The 26,077-nt window shown below is 38.8% G+C and overlaps 2 protein-coding genes across 7 annotated transcripts in view; both read right to left on the bottom strand.

Moving 5' to 3' along the window:
- The window catches only part of CHD1 (chromodomain helicase DNA binding protein 1), a 72,754-nt gene extending 50,012 nt beyond the window's left edge, over window positions 1–22,742 (bottom strand). For 4 of the 6 annotated variants that reach the window (XR_013418188.1, XR_013418187.1, XM_028849607.2 and 1 more), the window contains exons 1-3: window positions 22,542–22,742; window positions 17,544–17,559; window positions 528–729 (exon numbers count right to left, since the gene is read on the bottom strand). Coding sequence is in view for 4 of the 6 variants with exons in the window: in XM_028849607.2 (XP_028705440.2) it covers window positions 528–729; window positions 17,544–17,559; window positions 22,542–22,590 (267 nt within the window). In the remaining 2 variants the exon portion in view is untranslated. The remainder of the gene's footprint in view (window positions 1–527; window positions 730–17,543; window positions 17,560–22,541) is intronic. The other 2 variants (XM_001097125.5, XM_078004466.1) reach the window with 1 other exon arrangement.
- LOC144341285 (uncharacterized) lies at window positions 22,570–25,953 on the bottom strand. The gene is made up of 4 exons (XM_078004360.1): window positions 25,832–25,953; window positions 25,559–25,740; window positions 24,742–25,428; window positions 22,570–22,742 (listed from the first exon to the last, which is right to left on the bottom strand). Exons 1-4 carry the CDS (start codon window positions 25,951–25,953, stop codon window positions 22,735–22,737), a joined length of 999 nt encoding a protein of 332 aa, XP_077860486.1. The 3' UTR covers window positions 22,570–22,734.
- Between the last annotated feature and the right edge of the window lie 124 nt (window positions 25,954–26,077).

The raw sequence follows: 26,077 nt of genomic DNA on the forward strand, positions 1-26,077 counted from the left end.
GGTACTCTGAGTAACACTGTACACTACCATGAGGTATAGACAACTTTTGTATCTCTTGTAGTAGTTTTTTTCAAACAGAATAGCCGCTTATCCTATTCTATCATTATCTTTGAGGAATCTGAGTTCCATCAAATTATTCTGCTAGTAGCAATAAAGTATTTCCTTTGAAGATCTTGAAAGTAGAGATCATACACAGTAAGGTTAACAAGTAGACCTCAGGATGTCTTAAATTTGTATCTATGACACAATGGATATTTATGAAACTCAATTTCTGCGTAAGAGGCAGAAAACGTTTTATTTGCCTGCATGTGATTTACACTTTGTGTTTTCTAGTTCGAAAATGCATCTATTCCAAGCCAATTAGTCCACACGTGTACCACCACGAATGTGAGGATCACTAAAAGTAAATTTTAATTTAAAACGCTGTCTTGTCTAAAAGCTAGATTAAGAATGGTATAAACCAATCCTCTAAATTTTCCCAAAGTAATACAAGCAATCTACCTTTCATTGGGTATTTTATTGATTACCTCAGCTCCATCAACTTTCGGTGGTTTTGCTTGAACTTTGTTTTCTCGGGAAGTGTCTGACTCAGACTCTGACTGACTGCCTGATTCAGATCCGGAGTCAGAGTCACTGCTACCTGACTGGCTACTGCTTCCATCACTACTGCTTCCAGAACTCGAACCAGATCCAGAGCCTGAAGCTGACCCAGAATCATCATCCGACTGGCTATAATTTGAAAATAAACAATTTCAAACAAAATTCATTAGGAATTTAATTTTTCTTAGACGTCAGCAGAATGCCCCAAATCATTAATTTCACTTCATACTTAATATTTCAACTACCTTTGGCCAACAAAATAGAAAAATAAATTGACTTAATCTATAGTAACAACTGCCATACTTGATAATTTATATGTGATATATTACATACTTGATAGATTTATGACATATTTTATAGATTTTTATGGCTAAAACATAAGCAACAAGATTGTAATCTTCTTCTAAGACAAAATGCAAAATCCACTAAGTACAAGATCCTGGGTTAGAAACCTTGAGAAGTCAAGAAGTTGAAGCCATGATACCTACCTTTATAAAGTTCTAGCAATTATAAAGTAAGCAATATGCGAAGAAAAGATTAAATGTGTTTAAAAAAACTCTTAACAGTAATAAGCAGAAATTTATTTGTAGTTTCTGCCTGTTTTCAAGTTTCCATCTCTATCACTCCAGGAGAATGTAGTTTATTATAATCGAGCTATGATAAAATATAATTTATTTTAAAAAATCAGTAACGCTTAATAGTTCTTCATGGATCTGTAGCAATAAATCTGAAACAGCAAATTCTCATATTTCCTAACATGCATACACATACATACAAAAGCAATTAACATTTCATAAACTATCTTTTTTTCCATTTCTAATTTTTAGTCCAAGATAAGAGCAGAAATGGTCTGGACTAAACAGTTCATTATATAATTATCCCCAAGGTCATTTGTTTATATGTTGAAAACTAGGGCATTAAATTTCTGGTACATACGGTAGAATCAGATTTTGATGTAATTTCATTTGGCTTTATGAGAAACCACAGGTAACATAGTTTACAGATACACAAGAAAATACAAGCTTCCGGCCGGGTGCGGTGGCTCAAGCCTGTAATCCCAGCACTTTGGGAGGCCGAGACGGGCGGATCACGAGGTCAGGAGATCGAGACCATCCTGGCTAACACAGTGAAACCCCGTCTCTACTAAAAAATACAAAAAAATAGCCGGGCGAGGTGGCGGGCGTCTGTAGTCCCAGCTACTCGGGAGGCTGAGGCAGGAGAATGGCGCAAACCCGGGAGGCGGAGCTTGCAGTGAGCTGAGATTCGGCCACTGCACTACAGCCTGGGCGACAGCGCGAGACTCCCTCTCAAAAAAAAAAAAAAAGAAAATACAAGCTTCCTGTCCTCTTCTGTAATTTTCTAAAATGCCACCAGATGGAGGTATTTACTCTAAGACAACACAGTAATTCTCTCTTTCCAGAGCAAGAATTTAATACTTTCTGCATGAAAACAGAAATAAAACTTTGCAGGAAGAATTTTGATTCTACAGGTGAGATATATAAATGCCTAAAGTATGAATAAGCATTATTGTGTTTTTAAATCTAATGGAATAAATGTTATATTCACAGAAACGGTAAATTAAAACTTGCTTCTTAAAGGCTTATGTTATGAACATCATTTTTTGCCATCATGTCTACTCTCTGGTCACATAGTTTTGAGGTCCAAAAACATCGTATTAAATTTTAATTTTTAAGGCCATATTTTACTTGCATCTCTTGCAAGAAATTTTAGCAAGGATATTAGACTTTTTTTCCTGATATACAACTTTATTTTTCCAGTAAATAAAACAGTAGGTAAGCAAAATATTTCATTTACTCAATACACTTTATTGAGAACTATCATATGTTAGGCACTGGGGACAGACTGAGATGAGACGAAGTCCTTACCATTAAAAGAACTATTTAACCTTGAGACAGTCATATAAATGGATAAATATCATTCTTCGCTATGTTTAAAACAACTGATCCACATGTATGGGGAGCACTAAAGATACAACCAAGTTTGGTACAGTAGTCAGAAAACACTTAGAAGGTAAGTGCTGCTAAATGAATTCTTCAGCAAAGAAAGAAAGTGTATCTCTTTCTTTTGAGGAATCTGAGTTCTATTAAATTATTCTGCTAGTAGCAATAAAGTATCTCCTTTGAAGATCTTGAAAGTAGAGATCATACACAGTAAGGTTAACAGACCTCAAGAGGTCTTAAATTTCTATCTATGATACAATGGATATTTATGAAACTCATTTTTTTTCCAGAGTACCTAGCACAGTGCCTCACACAGATGTGTGCTCAATAAATATGTGAACAGTAGATAGATGAATGACTGAATTGTGGGGGCTATTGTGGGCCTGTAATTCTTATTAGTCATTAGTCACTCCAGATGCATAGCTAATACAAACTGCTTGTTAACAAATCAAAATTCTAAAATGAATATAGAAATCTTTCCTTTCACATTCTTTAGGCAGTAGTACTGACTGGAGATAAAAGCAACAACCCGAGGCTAGGCTACTCTAATCGCACGGGTTTATTGTTAGAATGCCTTTACCTTGGGTATTAGAAATACTGAATAAAGTATTTTATTGAGTTGTTCTTTAGTAGGATAAAGAATATGCAAAAAGAGCCAGGAGCGGGGACTCACACCTGTAATTCCAGCACTTTGGAAGGCAGAGGCAGCTAGATCACCTGAGGTTGGAAGTACGAGACCAGCCTGACCAACATGGAGAAATCTCATCTCTACTAAAAATACAAAACTGGCCGGGTGTGGTGGTGCATGCCTGTAATCCCAGCTACTTGGGAGGCTGAGGCAGGAGAATCGCTTGAACCCTGGAGGTGGAGGTTGTGGTGAGCCAGGATCACGCCACTGCACTCCAGTCTGGGCAACAAGAGCAAAACATCTCAAAAAAAACAAACAAAAAAACAAGATGCAAAAAGAGTAAGGAATATCTTATTTACTGCTACAGAATGATCTAAGATACAGTTTAAGTGAAAAAAAAAAGTTTACAGAATGTCTCTTTTGCATAAGAAAAAAAAATATTTATATATATTCGCTTCTATTTTTTGAAAAGCAACAATGGCAGAATAACCCAACTAATTAAAAAATGATCACCTAAAGACAGAGGGAGGGAAGAGCAGAAGGAACAGCAACTGAAATGAGTCTTCAGTTTTAGAATTATGTAAAGGTTTTGCATGATTTTTTTAAAAAGAGATTTTAAAAATGAAAGAAAAATATATATGGGGCCAGAAAAAAAAATTATAGACTGAAAACTCTGAGCTAAAATAGGTCAAAAGCCTCTCCCTAATTAAGAAATTTTATTTCCACCTATTGCTGCAAATGCTCTTTCTAAAATAAAAAGCCAATCGTGCCCTTTCTTTTTTAAGTCTTCTGTTCTGTAACAAAGTTCAACAAACATCTATGAGACCTTTCAGGAATCTCTAATTCTCCAATCTATTTTCAACTGGTTGCTCACTTAAATCCCTAAGTTCAAGCTATGGCAAGCTACATGTAATTCTCTGAAAGCCACTTACTCTTTCCACTTCCTGCCTTTGTATCATTCCTTCTCTTTTCTTTTTATTATGTAATTTTTTAACTTGAGTCCCACCTCACAGCTACTCCTCCAACAAATCTCTGCCAACTCTATCTCAACCCAATGTTAAATCAGGTATCCTTCCTCAGCACTCCCAAAACTTCTTGAATATATACCTCTATCTTGGTTACGAGCAAACGATGTAATAATCACTGTAGTGTTTTTGTTTTCAGGTACCCCATCTAAGACTTTACGTTCCTTGAGTGCTGGGATTGGCTTATTGCTGCTCTTATGTCAAGCATTAAATGAAGAGTACAATGTTTCACAGGTAGATGAATGACTAAATAAAGTAAATCAAAGAGATACAGGGGACAGTTTTACATATTTTATGTAAAACTCACAAATTTGGCTACTAAATCTCTGATCTCCAATTAGTATTTTATTTTAGGTAACAACCAGTATTACTAATCTTTTATAAAACTGAAATATCTGTACAACACTTAAGAGTTATCCTTAAAGTATATTAAATCTCACTAGCACAATACTATTAAAGTGGTAGGTAGATTACTAAAAACACTGAATTCTTAATTCAGATAATACACCCATGGAATAAATAAATAAATAAACCCATTGAATTCTTTTCCTCACTTAATTCACAGAAGAAAAACCACCATTAATAGGTACTGTGATAAAATTTTAGTGTTTTCTTAGGGTAAATTAAGGAGAAATACCACATTTAAAAGATAAAATAGTAATTCAAATTAAAGTGTCTTTTCAAGTTTATTTTTATATACAATTTCAAATATAAACTGTAGAGTAATATGAATTATCATGAATCTATCACCCAGCTCCACAATTAGCAACTCATATCAATCTTGATTCAACTAAGAAACTATTTGTAAACATTTGCAATACCAATATATCTTAAAAGATCACTTCTTTAATATTAAAGATTTAATATTATTAAACATTTAAATTAAGTATACTGAATATTAAATATCCACATCAGGCTATACTTTTAGTCTCATAATTGTTTCTTCCATTCTGCTTTCTAGATTTTGCTAAGTGCACCTGTGTTACCATTTAATATATTTTTCTATCCCTTGTATTTCTTATAAACTGGCTATTATATCTAGAGGCTTGATCAGATTCAAGTTCTGTTCTTGACAAGAATAGTTTATATGTGGTGTTGTGGACTTCTACCAGATGGCATTTAATGTTCTGTTGTTTCCTTTTGTGTGAGATTTAGTAAAAATCTGTGGACTCAGGTACTGCCAGCCTTATCCATCCATTATAAAGCTCCCCATCACTTCATACCTAGTATTTTTTAGTAGCCATTGATGATCATATGTTTTCTTCCATTAATTAGAGGCAGTAAAGTGGTGACATCATTCATCAGTTACTCAAAACATCTTTTCTTCATTATTAGGTAGAATACTTCTACAAAGAGAAACTTCTCCCTCATTGTATTTGTTAACTCTGAGGTATATAGTTCATGAAGGGATTTTATTTCTTTTCTTTATTTACCAGTTTTCAAAATGAGTTAAATCGCCAGCATCTTCTAAAGTTGACCAATAATTTTTTAAGTCCCATTATGAACTCGTGGATTTCAATTTATTTTATAAATTTTAATCCACTGTCAGCATCCTTGATGTCCAAACTCTCCCACCTTTTGCCAACAGGAAACCCTTTATTAGCACTTAAGTCCTTCTGACAAGACCTGAAGTAGTCTTTGATAACCTAACTGCCTTTCTAGTATGACAGGATGTACCAGGCTCATCTTGTGTATTTGTTGCCTGGGGCTATAACCCAGTCATTTTATCAAAAAGCCCTTCTATTTATAATAAATTAGAAACTAAGCTGCAATACTACTGGACTGGTTGCCTTATTTAGGATGTTTCAATGGAATGAGCTAGGATGCGTGTATTTATTTAGAGAAAATACATTAAGAATTCATGTAATTCAAAACTGCAGGCTTTTTACTTCGATTGTATATTCATGTCGTCACTCAGGCTGAGTTGGTTGCAAATGGCACTAATTATTTGCTTTATTTCATTTTTAATAGTTTCAAAATAATACATTATAAACAGTATGATTATTCAAGTTAAAATGACTATGCAATTCTTTTTGTTTTCAGGAATACTCACTTCTACAGTCAAATGACTGCTATAAAGTCAGGTAAAATAATTTATCTCTGTGTGACCACCAATTTGGCACAGTTAGGACCATTTGCTTTTTTAAATAGAGACTGTGCTTTCTTACTACTTTTGATTTTTATGTTGCTTTATTTACTTGGATCCAACTTTGGAGCTACAGAACAAGTTATGGTCAGAAGTTCAGCTTCCATTCCTGACTCCTGTACACTACGTCCTCTCTTCCCGTATAGTAACCATTTAAATTTTTTTATTTTCCCCTTTTTTAACATAAGCAAATTATAAGAATGTTTATATTTCCCCTTTCATAAATAATCATTAACATATTTTACTCTTAAATAAATGGTAGCAGATTATATACACATTATATCCAGGAGATCATTCTGTAGTAGTAGACATATTTGTGCAACTGCATATACTCCATTTTGTAGATGCACCATAGTTTCATGTCCCTCAAGGATGTACATGTTGTTTTCAGTTCTTTGATTCCACAAATAGTGATACGAAAAAAAAAATGGCCCTCTGCAGATATCTTTTTTATTTACAACAGTGTATCTTTTGATGTGCTATTTATCAACCAATGCAAACTCATCCTTTCTGAAGTTTTAAATTTACAATCACCTAGTACCTAGATTCTGACTTCTAAATACTACTCCACACTTAAATAAACTACAGCTCCTTTGAGAAACGGCAGGTTCTAAGGCTGCAACAGGGAAGATACAAGATGAGTCTAACAACCTTCCTGTGCCAAAATGAAAAAAAATGCATATATATGGAGGAATGTCAAAAAGTGCAGAGGAAAAACAAAAGGACATGGGAGCCAACTTGAAGGGGCTTCCATTGACCAAATCTGATTTGAGTATAAAATAAAGACAGTTAAGGATCACTACTCAGTATATAAAACAGGAACCCTTGAGTCGGTGCTGATGACAGAAACAGACACACAGAGGAGGGCTCTGATAGAGCTCAGAATGTCAACTGGTAAATATGGACAGGATATTAGTCTTAGAAAACCATAATTATGCAATCATCCAAGAAAATGCTGATTCGGGCAAAAAATCATCAATGAATACTAAATCTAGGGGAAGAGTTTGCTGAGTAGAATAATTTACATAGACTCAAAGTGTCTTCTCACAAATTGCTTCTTAGCTGTTAACAAATGAATTAGAAATCACAGTGGAGAAACTGGACACCATGTCCTGGTGACTGAATGTAGCATCACTAATAGGGGCAGACAAACAATGTGAGCTCCAGCTGTGAAACACTTGAGAAGATGTATCAATACCTATACAGTTCTCCAGCCAGGTATGCAGAGTAAGGAACACATAACTTGGATATAATGATAAGTGAATACCAGAAAAACCCAAATTGAGAAATATATTCCATAAAATAACTAGCTTATAGTCTTTCAAAATGCCAATGTCATGAAAGACAAAGAAAGAGGAACTGTCCAGATTAAAGGAGATTAAAGAGATACGACAGTCAAATGCAGTATGTAATCTCTGTACTGAAAGATGATTGACCAAACTGGAATGCAGGCTGAAAATTCAAGTACTGTATTAGTGTAAATTTTCCTGAACTTAATAAACAATACAGGCCTTAAGTAAAAGAATACTTTTTTTATTCTAAAATATGTACTGACTGTTATGGAGAATGGTTTAAAAGAAAAAAAAACAAAAAATATATACTGAAGTGTAAGAGGTGTGATTTTTGCAACCTACTATATCACAAGTTTTCTTCATTAACATCCATGATTATGAAATCTTCTTTGCAGGTAGTAAAAATGTACAATGAAGCAAAAATTTAAAAGCCACAGAAGTAAAGTGAACAAAACAGGCAACTAAACATTCAATGTAAGAAAAATGGAAATACAATTATCTAATGTATAATGTATCAATAAATTGGCCGAACTAGGCCAGTAGAAATAAAATAACAAAACTTCTTTTTAAAAAATCTGAAAAGATAAAAATGAACATTAAAGAAGGCAAATGTCAAACTGGGCAGGGTGGCTCACGCCTATAATCCAGCACTTTGTGGGAGGATGAAGCTGGTGTATCATTTGAGACCAGGAGTTCAAGACAAGCCTGCCCAACATGGTGAGACCCCATCTCTACTAAAAATACAAAAATTAGCCAGGTGTGGTGGCACATGCTTGTGTTCCCAGCTACTCAGGAGGCTAAGGCATGAGAATCACTAGAACCCAGGAGGCAGAGGTTGCAGTGAGCCAAGATTGAGCCATGGTATTCCAGCCTGGGTGACAGGGCAAGACTCTATCTAAAAAAAATAAAATAAAATAAAGAAGGCAAAGTCAAATGTATACAATAGCCACCTCAGAAACTGCTAGTAGCACTAGAGAATAGACTGTTTATGTGTATTTAAACATTATATGTCAAAAGCCTTAGATCTATTTTCAATTACATTAAATAACATATATTTATTTACTTCTATTCTTAGCACATAAAGATTTTCTTTCTTGTATATATAATTTCCCTACTTTTTATTTCTTTTTTTTTTTTTTTATCAGTTAACAGTGATTAGATGAATTAGATTCCAGTTGGGGGTGTTGGGGAAACCCTGACAGAAGGTAAACTGATTTTCCACAGAATTATAATGGAGGATGGTGTGCTTGACAAAGAGAGCTATAAATAAAGAAATCAAAGAATTTTATTTACTAAAGAATAGAGCATAGTGCACTACATTCTCATCCTATGCCTCTTGTTCCCTTCCACCTATAGCTACTGCTTAAGTGTCAATGTCATTTGAAAGAGCTTCTTGCTAGGCATGGTGGCTCACACCTGTAATCCCAACACTTTGGGAAGCTGAGGCAGGAAGATCACTTGAGGCCAGGAGTTCGAGATCAGCCTGGACAACATAATGAGATCCCGTCTCTCCAAAAAAAAAAAAAAAAAAAAAACAAACTTAGCCGGGCGAGGTGGCATATGCCTTCAGTCCTAGCTACTCAGGAGGCTAAGGTAGGAGGATCATTTAACCCAAGGGTTCGAGGCTGCAATGAGCTATCAACTGTACCACTGCACTTTAGCAGGGACAACAGCCAGACCCTAACTCTTAAAAAAAGGGGAGGCGGCCTTCTTTTAAGGAATTCTTGGAAGAATTTTTGGACACACACTTACAGGGTAAATTCTGGACTAACTTGATGTTCTGAAGTTCAACCACAAATTATTTTCCTCTAGCTCTCTAGCCCTTTCTTCTCCTTCTAGTTGTATTTATATCTGTACACTGGTTAGATGAGCCTCAGGTTTCTGCCACATAGAACTAATTATTTAATTATTTAATTAAAAAAGGAAAATATGATGTTATTTGTTAATTGGTGCTATGTGCCAGATATTAGGTTCTTATTTAATCCTTTTATTTTCATAATACAGACAAATAAATTAAGGATCAGAGAAGGCTGTGTAAATAAATGCCAACATTGTAATAACAAGGGTACAAATTATGAATATCTATGGAGAACTAAAAGGAAGTTCAGAAAAATAAAAGTCCCTAATTTCTTAGGATGAGAGTAGTAGTTTATTTTTTAAAAAATTCCTTAATGTTTGTGGCAGAAAATGTGCCCCAACCTATCCACCCAGTATCCATTTTGCTTGTCCTCTAGTATTAATAACCATCCCCCCAGTTTTGGTTGACACATGCCCGCCCCGCTAAAGATTAGCTTTCTCAGTATCTTCCATAGCTCAGTGTAGTCATGTGAGTAGGCTGTGGCCAATGAGATACAGCTAGAGGTGATGGTGATGTGTGATTTCTACATCATAGCCTTAAATATGAAGTGGCTTGCCTTAAATCCTCCCCCTTTGCATCTTCTCCCTGATAGCTGAAAAGGGTAACCACTAGTATTGGAAGCCATACATTAACAAAAGTAAGGCTGCCCAAAGGTTTGAACTCCCTTACCTGGGAGTGAAAGAGAAGTAGTTATATTTAAGCCTCTGTGTTTTTAGTTCTCTAATACAGTACCCTGTTTCTCTAGCCTAACAGCTGTACTAACTTTGTGAAATAAACATTTTGGAAAGAACATGTTTTATACATACACAATTTTAACTCACCTGCTCATATCCTCAACTAGTGAGTATTGAGCTAGAGTTTCTATTGGGAACAAAATGCCATAGGAAAAAAAAAAAAAAAAAAACTTTATGTGAAAGTAAAAAGATAAAATACAACTGGTCGGATTCCTGACTGAGGAACTGAAAATAGGGGAAATGCAATCATACGCATGGTTTTATGGGGAGTGATTTTAGGACTCAGCATCAGTATCTTTCTCTATACTTTTCCCTCTGTCTGGAGAATGCTTTCTCTCCAAAGCAATCAATAAAACTTTTCACTCTTCAAGACTATTCAAAACCACGACTATTCAAAACTATGTCCTCTAGGTAGCCATTCCCTGATTTCCCCAGGCACACATCACTGCTCTAGCTCATGTTCCCACAATACTGTGCTGAAGTTACTAACAATTCCTTCACAATATTACAATTATTTGTATACATATATCTCTCTGCTAACTAGGTCTTGAAGATCATTCAGTCAGGACCTTAATTTTAGTTATTTTATAGACCATTGTCCACTTTAGCATGACTGCAGAAAGAATCTGGAAAGTAGTAGGCAACGACTAAATGCTAAGCATTAACAACAACAAAAAAGAATAGTGGCCAAAGTCAAGCAATGGCTTTCCAACTTTTTGGACCATGACCTATATAATACATTTTACATCATGATGGAGTATACACACACATAAACACAAATAAAAAGTTTGATGACATAGTACAAATAAAAACTGTCAAAGGTTTCAGAAGACCTGGAAAACATCTTCTCATCTGTACAACTCTGAAAACCAGGTAGTTCCACTGCTTTGTTAAACACTGACCAGCAAAAACAACAGTTCCTTTCAGCATTCTAAACTACCAATCCAAGACAAAATTGTACTATAAACTCTTCTTAAAGTACAATATGATTCTATCTCCTTAAAGTTTCTAACTGAAGAAATTTAAAACTGCTGAAAGTGGAGCGATACTAGGAAGAGTAACTTTTAACATGACTGATTTCAAAGATGATTACTTAGTTGTGTTGAACCTGGGATAAACTCAAGAGAAAGTATTTTCTGCCGGGCGCGGTGGCTCAAGCCTGTAATCCCAGCACTTTGGGAGGCCGAGACGGGCGGATCACGAGGTCAGGAGATCGAGACCATCCTAGCTAACACGGTGAAACCCCGTCTCTACTAAAAAATACAAAAAACTAGCTGGGCGAGGTGGGGGGCGTCTGTGTTCCCAGCTACTCGGGAGGCTGAGGCAGGAGAATGGGGTAAACCCAGGAGGCGGAGCTTGCAGTGAGCTGAGATCTGGCCACTGCACTCCAGCCCGGGCGACAGAGCCAGACTCCTTCTCAAAAAAAAAAAAAAAAAAAAAAAAAAGAGAAAGTATTTTCTAGTAAGCAGAGAATGATCAGATGAGAAATAAGGGCTATGGATATATACATTGAAAAGTCATTGAAAAATAGTTTCCTAACATACGTACAAAATTTATTACAATATTATGACATGAATGAAAATCTCTAAATCTTTATAGTTATAACAAGCAGGCAAACCTTAATGATTTTTCCCCCTTTAGTATTATCTCTCAGGTAGAAGTCTAACACACACAGAAATTATGTTTCCAAAAAATCAAGTGAGGTTGGAGAGAGTAATAGGAGTTAAGAGATTAAATTAGATTGGCTATGAATCGAAATATGTTGAAGCTGTATGGTGTGTACATGGGGCTCATTTTACTACTGTCACTACTTTAACATAAACTTCAAATTATTAATAATAATATTTCAGTTAACACAAATAATGCCTACATTTAATAGTTCAATTTTGGTTGGGCGCAGTGGCTCACACCCAAAATCCCAGTACTTTAGGAGGCTGAGGTGGGTCAATCACCTGAAGTCAGGAGTTCAAGACCAGTCCGACCAACATGGTGAAACCCCACCTCTACTAAATACAAAAAATTAGCCAGGCATGGTGGCACATGCCTGTAATCCCAGTTACTTGGGAGGTTGAGGCACAAGAATCGCTTGATCCCAGGAGGTGAAAGTTTCAGTGAGCTGAGACTGTGCCATTGTACTCCAGCCTAGACAACAAGAGCAAAACTCCGTCTCAAAAATTAAATAAATAAATAAATAAATAAATAAAGTTCAATTTTAAAGAGATTACTGATACTTAGTCTGCTTTTTTAAAAAGGTTTTGGTAGGGCACGGTGGCCCACGCCTGTAATCCTGGCACTTTGGGAGGCCAAAGCGGGCGGATCACCTGAGGTCGGCAGTTCGAGACCAGCCTGACCACCACGGAGAAATCCTGTTTCTACTAAAAATACAAAATTAGTCAGGTGTGGCAGTGCATGCCTATAATCCCAGCTACTTGGGAGGCTGAGGCAAGAGAATCTCTTGAACCCAGGAGGCGGAGGTTGTGGTGAGCTGAGATTGCACCATTGCACTCCAGCCTGGGCAACAAGAGCAAAACTCTACCGCCAAAAAAAAAAAAAAAGGGGTTTTAAAATATTTATATGCTTTTATATTACTTTAACGAATACTGCCACAAAAAAATGAAGTTACCAGCAATATATAATTTTAAACAAAATTATTTGTTATGTGGTATTTCATCTGTCTGCATATACCTATAGGTCTGTACTGCACCTAAGAAAAAAATTCTTTTACTGTGAGTCATTTGATTAAAAAAAGTGAAATAAACAATGTAGTATGTATCAGATACTAGGCTGGACACTAGGTTAATCCTTCACTATAAAATACATTCTAAAACTGGAATAGATAAAAGATGATTAGGAATTTCGGTACCCCACATACAACTAATTCTGATTCTTTTACTATAAATTTTCCTTTCATATCAAACCTCTGCCGTTTACTAATGTAACTGAGGACTGAATCATTTAGAACTGTGAAAACAGTATTACAGAAGTAATAATAATCAGTATCAAGCACAAAAACAAAAAGACTCTTTCTTATTTTAGGCTTCTAGGAATTTAGACTGTTACTTCACTCTTTTCCAAAGGCCCCATGCCTTGACATAAAAACTTTTGATCCTAAGACTCACGATCTTTTACTAACATACTTTTCCTTAGTATAAAAATTAAATCACTCTGCTTTTTGCTTAATCCTGTCAAAATGCCTTACCACCAAAGTCACATTACCAGGACGTTTTTAACATATGTGAAATTTAAGATTATCATGGTTTAAGTCAATCCCTCCAAAAACAAAGAAACCAAAAAAAAAAAACAAAAAACAAAAAACAAAAAATCCTCTTCATTTTAATATTGGGCTTGATACTTGTCCTTATGATCAAACCGCACTCCTACATTTGAACGGCCACAGATTTTGGTATCTCTCTGCATTTATGGTATTCACCTGATATATACATGTATTTTTGAAGACTTTTATCTCTTTCTTGATTATAAGCTTTAAAGGAACTCAAATTTTAGAATCCCATGATATCTACCACACAGTAATTGCTCAATCATCTAAATAACTATCAGAAAACAAACACTTGTATTTCTGAAAGCAACAACAGTAGAACTGAGAAATAGCTATTCGGAGTCATTCTCATTAAGACTAACCCACTATTCTTGTGTCTTATGCCTCAGTTCTGAGAGATACTGTAGACACTGAATTCCAGAAGTCAGTACTGTTTGAATAGAACTTTGCACATCTCCAGCTTTGTCTCTACATATTTTAATATCAATAACTTAGATAAATCTATCTACACCAAAGAAACTTCTGAGCACAATTTAACATTTAAAGTTGACTTCTGACTCAACAGTCACCTCATACCATAGTGATAGATAATATATTTTCAATCATAAACACTAATTTTCTCAGTCACATATACAAGTTGATTTTGGAACAAGATTCCTGGAATTTCTCCCTAAAACTAGTGGTTCCAACCCATTCACACGGGGAATACACTCCCCATGGGTAGTGTTTTTTCTGCTATGCTTCCTTTTCCTTCTTTCACCTGGAACTAACCAACACAAAAACTTTTTTTTTTGAGACGGAGTCTCACTCTGTCGCCCAGGCTGGAATGCAGTGGTGCGATCTCGGCTCACTGCAAGCTCTGCCTCCTGGGTTCACGCCATTCTCCCACCTCAGCCTCTCGAGTAGCGGGGACCACAGGTGCCTGCCACCACGCCTGGCTAATTTTTTTGTATTTGTAGTAGAGGTTTTCACCGTGTTAGCCAGGATGGTCTCGATCTCCTGACCTCGTGATCCACCCACCTCAGCCTCCCAAAAGAGCTCGGATTACAGGCGTGAGCCACTGCGCCTGGCCAAAAACTTTTAACAATGAATAAACCTCAGGTAAAGAACTGCAAAGCTAGATGTCAAACATATTCTCCTTATTAGGGGACTTGCACACTTCTTTATTGGGGGACTATGACTTCTATAAAAATCTTCCTGAGCCAGGTGCGGTAGCTCACGCCTGTAATCCCAGCACTTTTGAGAAGTCAAGGTGGGCGGATCACGAGGTCAGGAGATCGTGACTATCCTGGCCAACATGGTGAAACCCATCTCTACTAAAAATACAAAAATTAGCTGGGTGTGGTAGCATGTGCCTGTTACCCCAGCTACTCGAGAGGCTGAGGCAGGAGGATCACTTGTCAGAGGCTGCAGTGAGCTGAGATCATGCTACAGCACTCCAGCCTGGCGACAAAGCAAAACTCTGTCTTAAAAACAAACAAACAAACAAAAAAAAAACTTCCCCTCTAACACCTTTTTGAATATATATTATTTGTTCTTCCTTTCTTTTCAAACTGCATTTCTCATCATTATTGAAATTACAAAAGTTAAAGCATGCTATGAAAACTTTCCAACTAGCTCATTAAATGACTCCAGTAATTTACCCTCCATTTTCTTTTTACCTCACTTTCATGCCCATTTGGTCCCACAAATTTGAATATACTCAATTGTATATTTAAACTGGCTATTCCATTATCACCCCTAGATTATAACAGTCTTTCTTGAAGTTAATTTATAACTTTAAAACATGGCAAGATGCTGAATGACTACAGGTGAACAGCTTCATATACATGCATATGAATTTAACATTGAATACAATTCTCCTGGGAATCTTGTCAAAATGGAAATTCTGGTTCAGTAGATCTGGGACCTTTTAAGATGAAGGAATGGTTCTGTACAGTACTGGAATAGAGAATAAATGATTCTATGCACTTGTCAAAACCCACAGAACAGTGCCTCATGGAATAAGTATTAATATACACAAATTTTAAAAATCAACCGGTATGATGAAGATCACAGGATGGAATGCATATTGTGACAAATGAGTCTAATTTTATTACAAATTTATCACATAATTACACTCAAACGGGTGAGGGAAAAATGAACTTGACCAACATCAGAAAACAGTGTTTTGACTAGAAACTTAAAGGCTAAATATTAAAGTGTACTGTACATAAACACCATATTTTAGTTGGGAAATTAGTTTCTCCTGATAAAGTATATCTAAAAATTCTAAAACTGCTTTACATGTATATTAGGAGTGAATATATAAGCACATAAATGGTGGATGGTGAGAGCCAGGTTTCTCACTGTTGAATAAGGAAGTTACAAAGGAATAAGAAACAAAGGTTAGAATGAACCCTATAGTACAGGATTAGAGTTGGAGCCATCGGTATGAACTCATGTTTATGTATGAGTTGGTATGTATATAGATGGAAGGATACAGAAATTACTACAGATATGTAGGTATACATAGTGTATCTATATATATTACCTAGCTCTGTCCACTTCGTTCACTGAGAGGAAATAAAAGCAGTGACACTTGAATATCAAGAAGCATACCCAATACCCAAATCTTGGTTTCTAATACCATTCTCCACAAAAATGGAACCAAGGCTCCTTGGAGAGTGGCTGATTCTAGGGTGAAAGTAAGGGAGTATGTAAAAGAAACATACAAGCCAAACTAAGAAAGCTTCCAAGAGCCAAGGCTAGATCAATTTAAGTAACAAAAAAGTCATTAGGTATACATTAGGTACATAAAAGTACCTATTATACATAAACACATAAATATTATACACAAATATGTATTTTATAGAGTCGTAATCCAGTTTAGTGGATTACATATAATCCACTAAATCCATATAAGCACACATATAAATCCACACATATATAAACGATTTATAAATTTCCTTATAGAAATTCCATTTAATATATGTAAATACTCCCCCCACCAGAGGATGGAATTTAATTCCTACCCAACCCTCCTGAAAGTAGGCTAGACACAGTGACTCATTTCCAAAGAATATATTATGGAAAGGGAACTTTAGAGTAGAGAAACTTGCAAATACTACCTTGACCAAGTGATGGAGGTTAACACCACCAGTAATGTCATGAGGATAACATGTTTCCCATGATGTGACTAGCACACTTTATCTTTGTGGTATTCTTCTAAAAACCAATAACCCTAGTTTATCCTAAGAATAATAGACAAGGCCAGGTATGGTGGCTTACACCTGTAATCCCAACATTCTGGGAGGCCAAGGCAGGTGAATTACCTGAGGTCAAGAGTTCAAGATCAGCCTGCCCGACATGGAGAAACCCTATCTCTACTAAAAATACAAAAATTAGCCAGGCATGGCGGCGCACACCTGTAGTCCGTCACTCAGGAGGCTGTGGCAGGAGAATTGTTTGAACCCAGGAGACGGCAGTTGCAGTGAGCAGAGATCGCGCCATTGCACACCATCCCGGGCAAGAGAGCAAGACACCGTCTCAAAAAAAAAAAAAACCAAAAAAAAACCAACAACAGACAAATCTAGATTTCAAAGACATTCTACAGGATACCTGGCCAGTATTTCTCAAGATGGTTTAGATCATGAAAACTAAGGAAAGACTTAGAAACTCTCACAGATCAAAGACGACTGGGGAGATCTGACAACTAAACGCAATGTGGTACTCTGGATTTAATCCTACAACAGAAAAGACGGAGTTAATGGAAAAATCAATGAAATCCAAGTAAAGTATAGAGTTTAGGTAATAGTTTTTTAAAAAAGAACTAAAAAATATATAAAATGGCTATAAATCTTGTTTCCCCATCTGGAAAGTGGGAATCATAACACTATACTTCACAGAAGTTTTGTGAGGATGAACTGTGATAATTCAAGTAATGCACAACGCCCCATGTGCATCATGCTAGGTTAAGGCACAGTAAGAGCTCAACAATCATCGGTTGCCATTGTTACCGTTTCTGAAGAAATGAAACTTACCTAGCCTCTTGCTGGTCTTGCTCAAGACACAGTTCATTGGAGGTTCCCAGAAAAGGAAAACCATATATAACAACATCAATAACAAAAAAAGTGGCAAGATGCTATGACTCCAGATGAATAGCTTCATATAAATGTGTATGAACTTAATACATAAGAATCACTTGGGAATCTTGTTAAAATGAAGATTCTGATTCAGTAGGTCTGAGGCAAGGCACAAAGTTCTACAGTTATAATAAGCTCCCAAGTGATGCCAACACTGCTGGTCCATGGACCACAACTGGAGCAACTTTTCTATTTCTGTAGTTTTAAATATTCCCCATTTTAAAAAAAGTTTAAACATTTTCTCCATTTATCATAACGTAATATTCATTTTAAAACACAAAACTGCACCACATATAACCCATCAGTCATCAACATCTTAAATAAGCAACCACTTAAGCAGAGTAAAAGGGATAACATCACATTAATGTTTGCCCACACATTATCTTATGACTATATACAGAAAAGTAGTATCTTTAAAAGTTAACTCATATACCATTCTGATCTTTAACCGTATAGCCATTCCTGAAGTAAATCATCACTCAAGATAACTTATTTAAAACTAAAAACAGTCGGTTAGGCACAGTGGCTCACGCTTGTAATCCCAGCACTTTGGGAGGCCGAGGTGGGTGGATCATGAGGTCAGGAGTTCAAGACCAGCCTACCCAAGATGGTGAAACCCCATCTCTATCAAAAATACAAAAATTAGCAGGGCGTGGTGGCAGGCGCCTATAATCCCAGCTACTCAGGAGGCAGAGGCAGAAAATTGCTTGAACCCAAGAGACAGAGGTCACAGTAAGCCAAGATCATGCCACTGCACTCCAGGCTGGGCAACAGAGTGAGACTACATCTCAAAAAAACAAACAAACAAAAAAATTTTTAAAAAGTCTACCAGGATTTGAAAAATTTGCTTGCAAATACCACCACAAATCCACACAGCTGCAAACTGATGCTTTGAAATCTTCCAGCATTATCTTTAAAAAGCTTAACTTCAGTTATATAAAACTTTGTGTTGAGCTATAACTGTTATACAGGTGCATCCTGGCCCACATTTCTTAGTAAATAAATTTCAAGACTGTCAGCAATAGCATAGCCAAAGAGACGTATTTTCCTGTGTATTCTTCCTTTCAGTGAATAGTTACAGAGAGCTCTCCAGACAGAACACTTAAAAAAATTTTTTTTCAATAGAAAGCTAACTGTAACCTGCCAATGCCAAATGAATTCTTTCTTAATTCTATTCTGTTTAATAAACTCTCACAAAGGAAAAAGGAAATTTTGAAGCAAAAATACATTATAGAATTCTAGCCACTAAAAAATCAAAATTTACTTTAGAAAGCTACTTACAATGAATATCAACTTTAAAAACAAAGTATATTTCTCATCTAATTGTATTAGGGGCCCAGGCACGGTGGCTCATGCCTGTAATCCCCAGTGCTTTGGGAGGCCAAGGTGGGCAGATCACTTGAGGTCAGGAGTTTGAGACCAGCCTGGCCAACATGACAAAACCCTGTCTCTGCTAAAAATACAAAAATTAGCTGGATGCAGTGGTGTATGCCTGTAGTCCCAGCTACTCGGGAGGCTGAGGCAGGAGGACTGCTTGAACTCGGTAGGTGGAGGATGCAGTGAGCTGAGGTCACACCACTGCACTCCAGCCTGGGCGACAGAGCAAGACTCCAGCTCAAAAAAAAGAAAAAAAAATTACTCTATATTAATATTCATAGTTATAGAAGCTTTTGTTTTTTTGCAAGAAAATCCCTCTACCTCTAAAGTTCACCTCCTCAGTCTTTTAACAAGGCACAATCTCCCTTCTTCGTAATGTCTTATGACAAACGCTTCTGGGGAAAGGAGTGGGAATAGAGTGTTAATGACTGTAGAGCATAGCTATAGCAGCAGTAAGAAAGAAAATGAAGGCAAAAAAGGTCTCTCTCCTGATAAACTCCAAGGCAGTTGTAAAAGCTAGATAACCACACTTTTCAGAAGCACACAAAATTAATAACTCTGAATAATTAAAGAAATATGCTTTGCAATTATTTGAGTATGCATTGTAAAAGATTCCTTAAATTAGATTTCACAAGGTTTAATTTTTTTTTTTTGAGAAGGAGTTTTGCTCTTGTGGCCCAGGCTGGAGTGCAATCGCGCGATCTCCGGCTCACCACAACCTCCACCTCCTGGGTTCAAGCAATTCTGCCTCAGTCTCCCGAGCAGCTGGGATTACAGGCTACCACACCCAGCTAATTTTGTATTTTTAGTAGAGACAGGGTTTCTCCATGTTGGTCACGGTGGTCTCGAACTCCCAGCCTTAGTACGCCCGCCTCAGCCTCCCAAAATGCTGGGATTACAGGCGTGAGCCACCGCGCCCGGCCACAAGATTTAATTTTTTTTCACCTGTAGTATCAAATTAGACCAATTACTCCTCCTCACTTTAGATATGGCAGAAAAATAAATAAAATATTGGAACAGGTAAGTAGTCAGAATATACCAGCACATGATCTGTCTGCTAGACAGATCCAACTAGAGGATTTACTCCCAAAAGTCTTATTTCCTATTTTATGAGTAGTTTGGTTCCTGTGTTTCCTCTAGATATTTCTACCTACTAAACATTTCATTGCAACTATGAAAAAGAAAATGTGAGGCCGGGTATGGTGGCTTACACCTGTAATCCCAACACTTTGGGAGGCCAAGGTGGGAGGACTGCTTGAGCCCATGAGTTCAAGACCAGCTGAGGCAATATAGTGAGACCTCATCTCCACAAAAAATTTTAAAATTAGCTGAATGTGGTGGCATGCACACCTGTCAGGATGCTGAGGTGGGAGAACCGTTTTGAGCCCAGGAGGTGGAGGCAGAGGCTACAGTGAGCCGAGACTACACAACTGTACACCAGCCCGGGTGACAGAGTGAGGACCTGTCTCGGAAAAAAAAAAAAATTGTGGGTGGACAATATGACTCTTCTATTCACTTAACTGTAGTCAGTAGTCAGCATACCTACAGAGATTTGAATCAAAGCTGAGATTTAAGTCTTTTAATTAAACCTCAACTCTAGTGGTTCTAGTAAAACTTTACTGTTTGAAACTTTACAATGCACTTTGTAATTAATTAAGGTGAAACTTCAATATCAGTTCAATCCTTAGAGTAGAGGCAATCATATGAGTTCTAATTAATGCAGAGATAGCATCAACTCAGGTTTTATAACTCCTAGACTATACTTGTTCAATAATGCTGCTTTCCATAACTGTTCCTTATTTTATTCTATATGATATTCTTGTTCATCCAAACGGTACCTATGAAAGCTGATAAACTAAAGTATAACTAGTTAGGTCAGAAAATTCCATGTGTCAGGCCGGGCGTGGTGGCTCACGCCTGTAATCCCAGCACTTTGGGAGGCCGAGGCAGGTGGATCACTTGAGCACAGAAGTTTGAGACCAGCTTGGCCAACGTGGTGAAACCCTATCTCTAAAAAAAAAAATACAAAAATTAGATGGGAGTGGTGGCCTGCGCCTATAATCCCAGCTACTCTGGAGGCTGAGGTAAGAGAATCACTTGAGCCTGGGAGACGGAGGTTGCAGAGAGCCAGGATCGCACCACTGCACTCCAGCCTGGGCGTCAGAGTGAGACTCTGTCTCAAAAAAAAAGAAAAAGAAAAGTCCAAGTTTCAGATTAAATACAAATACCACTACTTAATTTTAGTTTTCTATCTAACATTTTTCTTAATCTTCTTAATTGCCAAAACTTTCCCGTTTCTTGTCTACCCCCATGTCGCCATCACTGTAATTAATGTTTTTGTTATATAGTATCCTGTGTTACACAAAACATGCTGGTTACAATAAGCAAATATTCAGTGCTCATTATCTCAGAAAATATTTTAAGCCCTTTACATGAAGCATCTCAATCCTCAAATTTTTTTTAATTTTATTTTTTATAAATTAGAGACAAGGTCTCACTATGCTGCCTAAGCTGGTCTCCAACTCCTGAGTTCAAGTGATCCTCCTGCCTCAGCCGCTCGAAGTGCTGGGATTACAAGCATGATCCACCAAACCTAACCATGAACTTTAAATAAGATAATAGTGTAATCCTCTCTTTATGGGGCAAAAATCAGAGCTTCAGAGATTAATTTGCCCTAATTCACACAACTAATAAGAGACAGAAATGGAATAAGTAAACAGTTTGACTCCACATTTCTAATTTCTAAATATGATAATGCATATAACTACATGGACTGTAAATTAATGTGCAGATAACTCAAAATTTGAGAGCTACAGAATTTGAAGAATCTTCTTTGCAAACACTTGGCCCAAGCAAGAACTCTTAACTCCTTCACAGATAATTAAAACTCCAATCTGAAAATAAAACAGGGCGCAGTAATATTTCAACAAATGTTTGGCTCAGCACTGTCTAAAACTTTCTCCAGTGATAGAACTTTTCTATGTACTGTCCAATATGGTAGCCACTAGCCACATATGATTATTCAGTACTTGAAATGTATCTAGTACGACTAAGTAAATTCTGAATATTTTGTAATTGAAGTTTAAATAGCCACATGCGAATAGTGGTAACCATACTGAACAGTACAGGTATAGAAGACAAAATGCCAGAAAAAGATGAGTGAAAAAATTTTTACTGCCTTCATCTAGAAATTTCACTAACAGTCAAAACAATTTAAATCTATTTTACATGCTTCAGCTTAATTATTAGCTCAAATATAAACTTCCAAATAGATTTAGGTAAACAAAAACTTTCTATATTTAAGACCTACTGTGTATTTGAATGAAAAAAATTAAAACCTGTATTATGAGAAAAGGTTCGTATATCACAATTTTTTTAGTATTTTGGATAGCTAAAAGGAAAACCTGAAAACTCTGCTACCTATGAGGAAAACTAAACAACAACAATAATAAAGAAAAAAGAGAGTGAAGTTTTCAACTCTCTTCATAGTAAACAAATGATAACAGAGTGCTTACTTACCTTGATTCTCCACTACTGTTTCTAACACTTTCTTCATCACTGTGTCCATTCATTGTAAATTATTATCAAGAAGTTTTAAAGTAAAATATAAATCTTCCCAGTTTAAAAGATGACTATAAATACTGACTCCTTGAATATAAAAATTCACAGATAAATTTTCTTCAACAGTCACAGGTTTTCTGGGACTCTCCTTTCATTCACCTAAAGAAAATATATTAACAAATTAAGAAAATTTCCTACAGAAAAAAAGTAAATAAGCCCTGTTTAAAACATACAAATCTACGTAGGCCAATTAGACTAGAGGTAGTAAGGAAGAAGTGGAGGCCTTTTATTAAATACTTAAAATACCTAGACTTCTAGTAACCACACTCCTGACTACTAACTGGAATTTAGTATGCTACTGCTAGTATACTTCGGACAGAAGAATTAAAATACTTGCGGAGTGATATGATTTTGAGAGACTAACTGAAAATGCAACTATCTAACAATGTTTGTATAGACTCCTAAAGCAAGGTGATACGATGTAACATATGCATACATCCCAACAGTAGATAACGGAGTTTTATTAGATAACTTGGTCGAATAAATGAAGTGGGGGGCAGGGGGAGGTTACCTTTAATCAAGCTCTCATTCCTCCCACCAAGAACTTCATACACTTGAGTAAGAAAGTTTTGAAAACGCTCCCATGGGAGGAACAGGCAAATAAAAGATATCATATAATCTCAACAAAAATGCACAGATCAAAATAAATGTGTTCTTTAACAGGTAAACGGATAGTGGGGTAACATTTAAATAATAACCAGTTTGCACTTGGTTTTTATTTTGTGAAAAAAATTAAAAAGGTAATAGAATATCCACTATATCTGATTTTTTTACATAAAAAAATTGGGGCAAGAATAATGAACCAAGACACAACATTTCCACCTTTAGAGATTTCAGTACAACACTGAAGAATCACCTACAAGCCATCCACGAATAAACAAAGGAGATCTCTGGCAGGGGAGGGAGAGGAAGAAGCGGGGGAAGGAGACGTCAGATCCTTCCCCAGCCAGAAAGTACCGAGACAGCCAACTGAGAGCAGAGCTGTCCTCCGACCTCAGCAAAGAGAATTCACTCCTACGATTATTTCCCTTCCACAAAAGAGGGAGGGAAACAGACTGTAACCAACTCAATGATAGCAAAGTCTGCATCTGGATCAGGATGTTAATTCTCTAGACTACAGTCCAGAAAACTCTGCAAGCACAGGTTATCTAAAAAGTAACCGTTCTACTCAACATTTATTCCTAATGTTAAATATTAATCTCACCCTAGTCAAACAGCCTTACTGAACAATTAAGTCTTAAAAAATCGATGTTAACAAACTACCTTTCCCGTTTCTTCCTTTAAAAAGTTCACTCCCCTTTTCGTTCTTTCCTTTTCACTTTCCTTTCGTCCCTCAAAATGGCTTTCTCTGTACATTTTTAACTTCCTTTCTCCCCCACCTCCCTTACCCGAAAAAATCCTCTGAAACCCTTTCACAACCTTAAGTTCTGAAGCTCCAAGCGCACACAGTGCTCTGTCCTCTCAAGTGTCTCCATGAGGACTATCCTAAGTTATCAAACGTCTTCAGTCCCCTGTCTTTTAACAGTTGCTTTGCTCCTGTTAAGTTTTTAGAGCTGCACTCGAAAGAGGTTTGGAAATCATCCTCCTTGCTCATCCATTCAACGCGCTCCAATCAGCCTCCCTTGCGGACCTGCCCCCCTCTCCCAGGGCCTCCATCCCGGTCCGGGAGTCCCTCTTCCCGCCTCAAACTTCCCGCAGACCCGCCCCGCGCCCTCCCAGGCTCGCCCGAGCCGCCGCCCCCTCCCCCTCCCGCCGCTCCCCACGTGCTGGGAGCCCGGGTCGCGGCGGGACCCACGCACCGGCTAAGAGCCAGCCATTCGCGGGTCTCCTCTCGCGGCCCGGTCCGCACCAACCTGAAGCGGCCGGGGCAGGGCCGCCAGACCAGCTAAGGACGCGTTCTGCGGCCGCCGGCCTGTACTCGCCGCTCACACGCCCCCTGCGCGCCGGGCCCGTACACCGCCACCGGCACTCACAGAGCCAGCCGGCCTTCGCCCGGCCGCTGGGCCGCCGCCTGGGCACCGCGCCGCGCCTGCCCTCCACCCGGCCGGCTCCTGTCCTCCCCGCCACATCCTGACCCGCCCGCCGCCCCCTTTCTTACCGGCGGGCTTGGCGGGGCGGAGGGAGCCGACTCCAGTCGACGGCCTCCCCCGCGCCCAGGCCCGGGATCTCCGCCGCCAAGGTCCTAGAGCTCCGGCGTCTCCGGGTAAGGAAGAGTCCGTGCGGGGGAGGGGGAAGGGGACAGACGCGGAGGGGAAGGGGAAGCCCTGGCCCGCAGCACCAACGCGCGATCCCCTGCGGAGTGGAGCTAACAATTCATTATTGAAGCACCAACGGCGAGGGCAGCAAGAGCTAGAAGTAACGAGTCGTCGCTGCCGCCGCCGCGCGCGCGCGCTCCCGCTCCCGCCGCTTATCTGCCCCCGGCAGCCGCCATGACGCCGAGAGAGCGAGCGAGCGCAACCGTCTCCGTCGTAGCCGCCGCCGCCACCGAGGTCGCCGTCGCCTCCGCCTCCCGCGCGACGTAAGCGCTTCTGCTCACTCCCCTTCTCGACAGAGCGCGACGCGGGCAGGCGAGCGGGCGAGTGCGCGCACGCCGAACCCTTTCGGCTCGCGCGCGGGCTGCGGGAGGGACTACGTTCAAGAGTCGTGGGCGTAGGAAAAAAGCGATTGGTACTGGGGCGGGGCGGAGGGCGAGTGCGCGCACGCGCACGAATGGGAGTGCGCACGCTGGCTGCGCGGAGGCCGCCGGACTCTGACTGCGGGGAGGCCGCCGGACTCTGGTCGCGGGCTTAGTCCGCTGATCTTCGCTTGGGTGCCCGCCCTTAGCGGCGCGGCGTTGAATTCCGGGAAATGGGAGCTTCAGGCTCGCTCCGTGCGGGTATGGGCGCTAATGTCACTCGGGATGGTTGCGCAAAGACGTCGCGGCGGAGACTGACAAGGAACCGGGGAGGAACGGGGGTGGGGAGAGAGTGCGATGATACTCGGGAAGCCGGGAACGGCCGCGCCGAATAAGCCTAAAGCGCCGGGTCGCAAGGAGTGTCGGGTAGCACAGGCCTCGGCTCCGTCGGAGCGCCAGGCCTCAGGGTCCGGGCGGGGGCTGCTGCGTCACACCAGGCAGCCTGGGAACGCAACTGTTGGGCAACCGTGGTGGCCTCTCGCCACCTCTTACGTTTGGGCGATCTGCGACTGACGCTTCCTCGGGAGCTGATGTCCCGCACAGGCGGGGCGCCTGAGGAGGAGTGAAAATAGAGACCCGGTTGTTGACAGCCTGTGATGCCGCTTGATTCCTGTGTGGGTGGCCTGGTTTAGACATGTACCAACCCTTCCTTTCTAGGTTCCTCCCCAGAGGGCGGGGTGAAGGGTGCGGCACCGAATCGCAACAAAAAACGCTACTCGAGGGATGTTAGTAACTGTCTCAGCTTAACTTGCTGCCTTTT

This window comes from Macaca mulatta, chromosome 6 (assembly GCF_049350105.2).
Source record: "Macaca mulatta isolate MMU2019108-1 chromosome 6, T2T-MMU8v2.0, whole genome shotgun sequence".
NCBI classification, from domain to species: Eukaryota; Metazoa; Chordata; class Mammalia; order Primates; family Cercopithecidae; genus Macaca; species Macaca mulatta.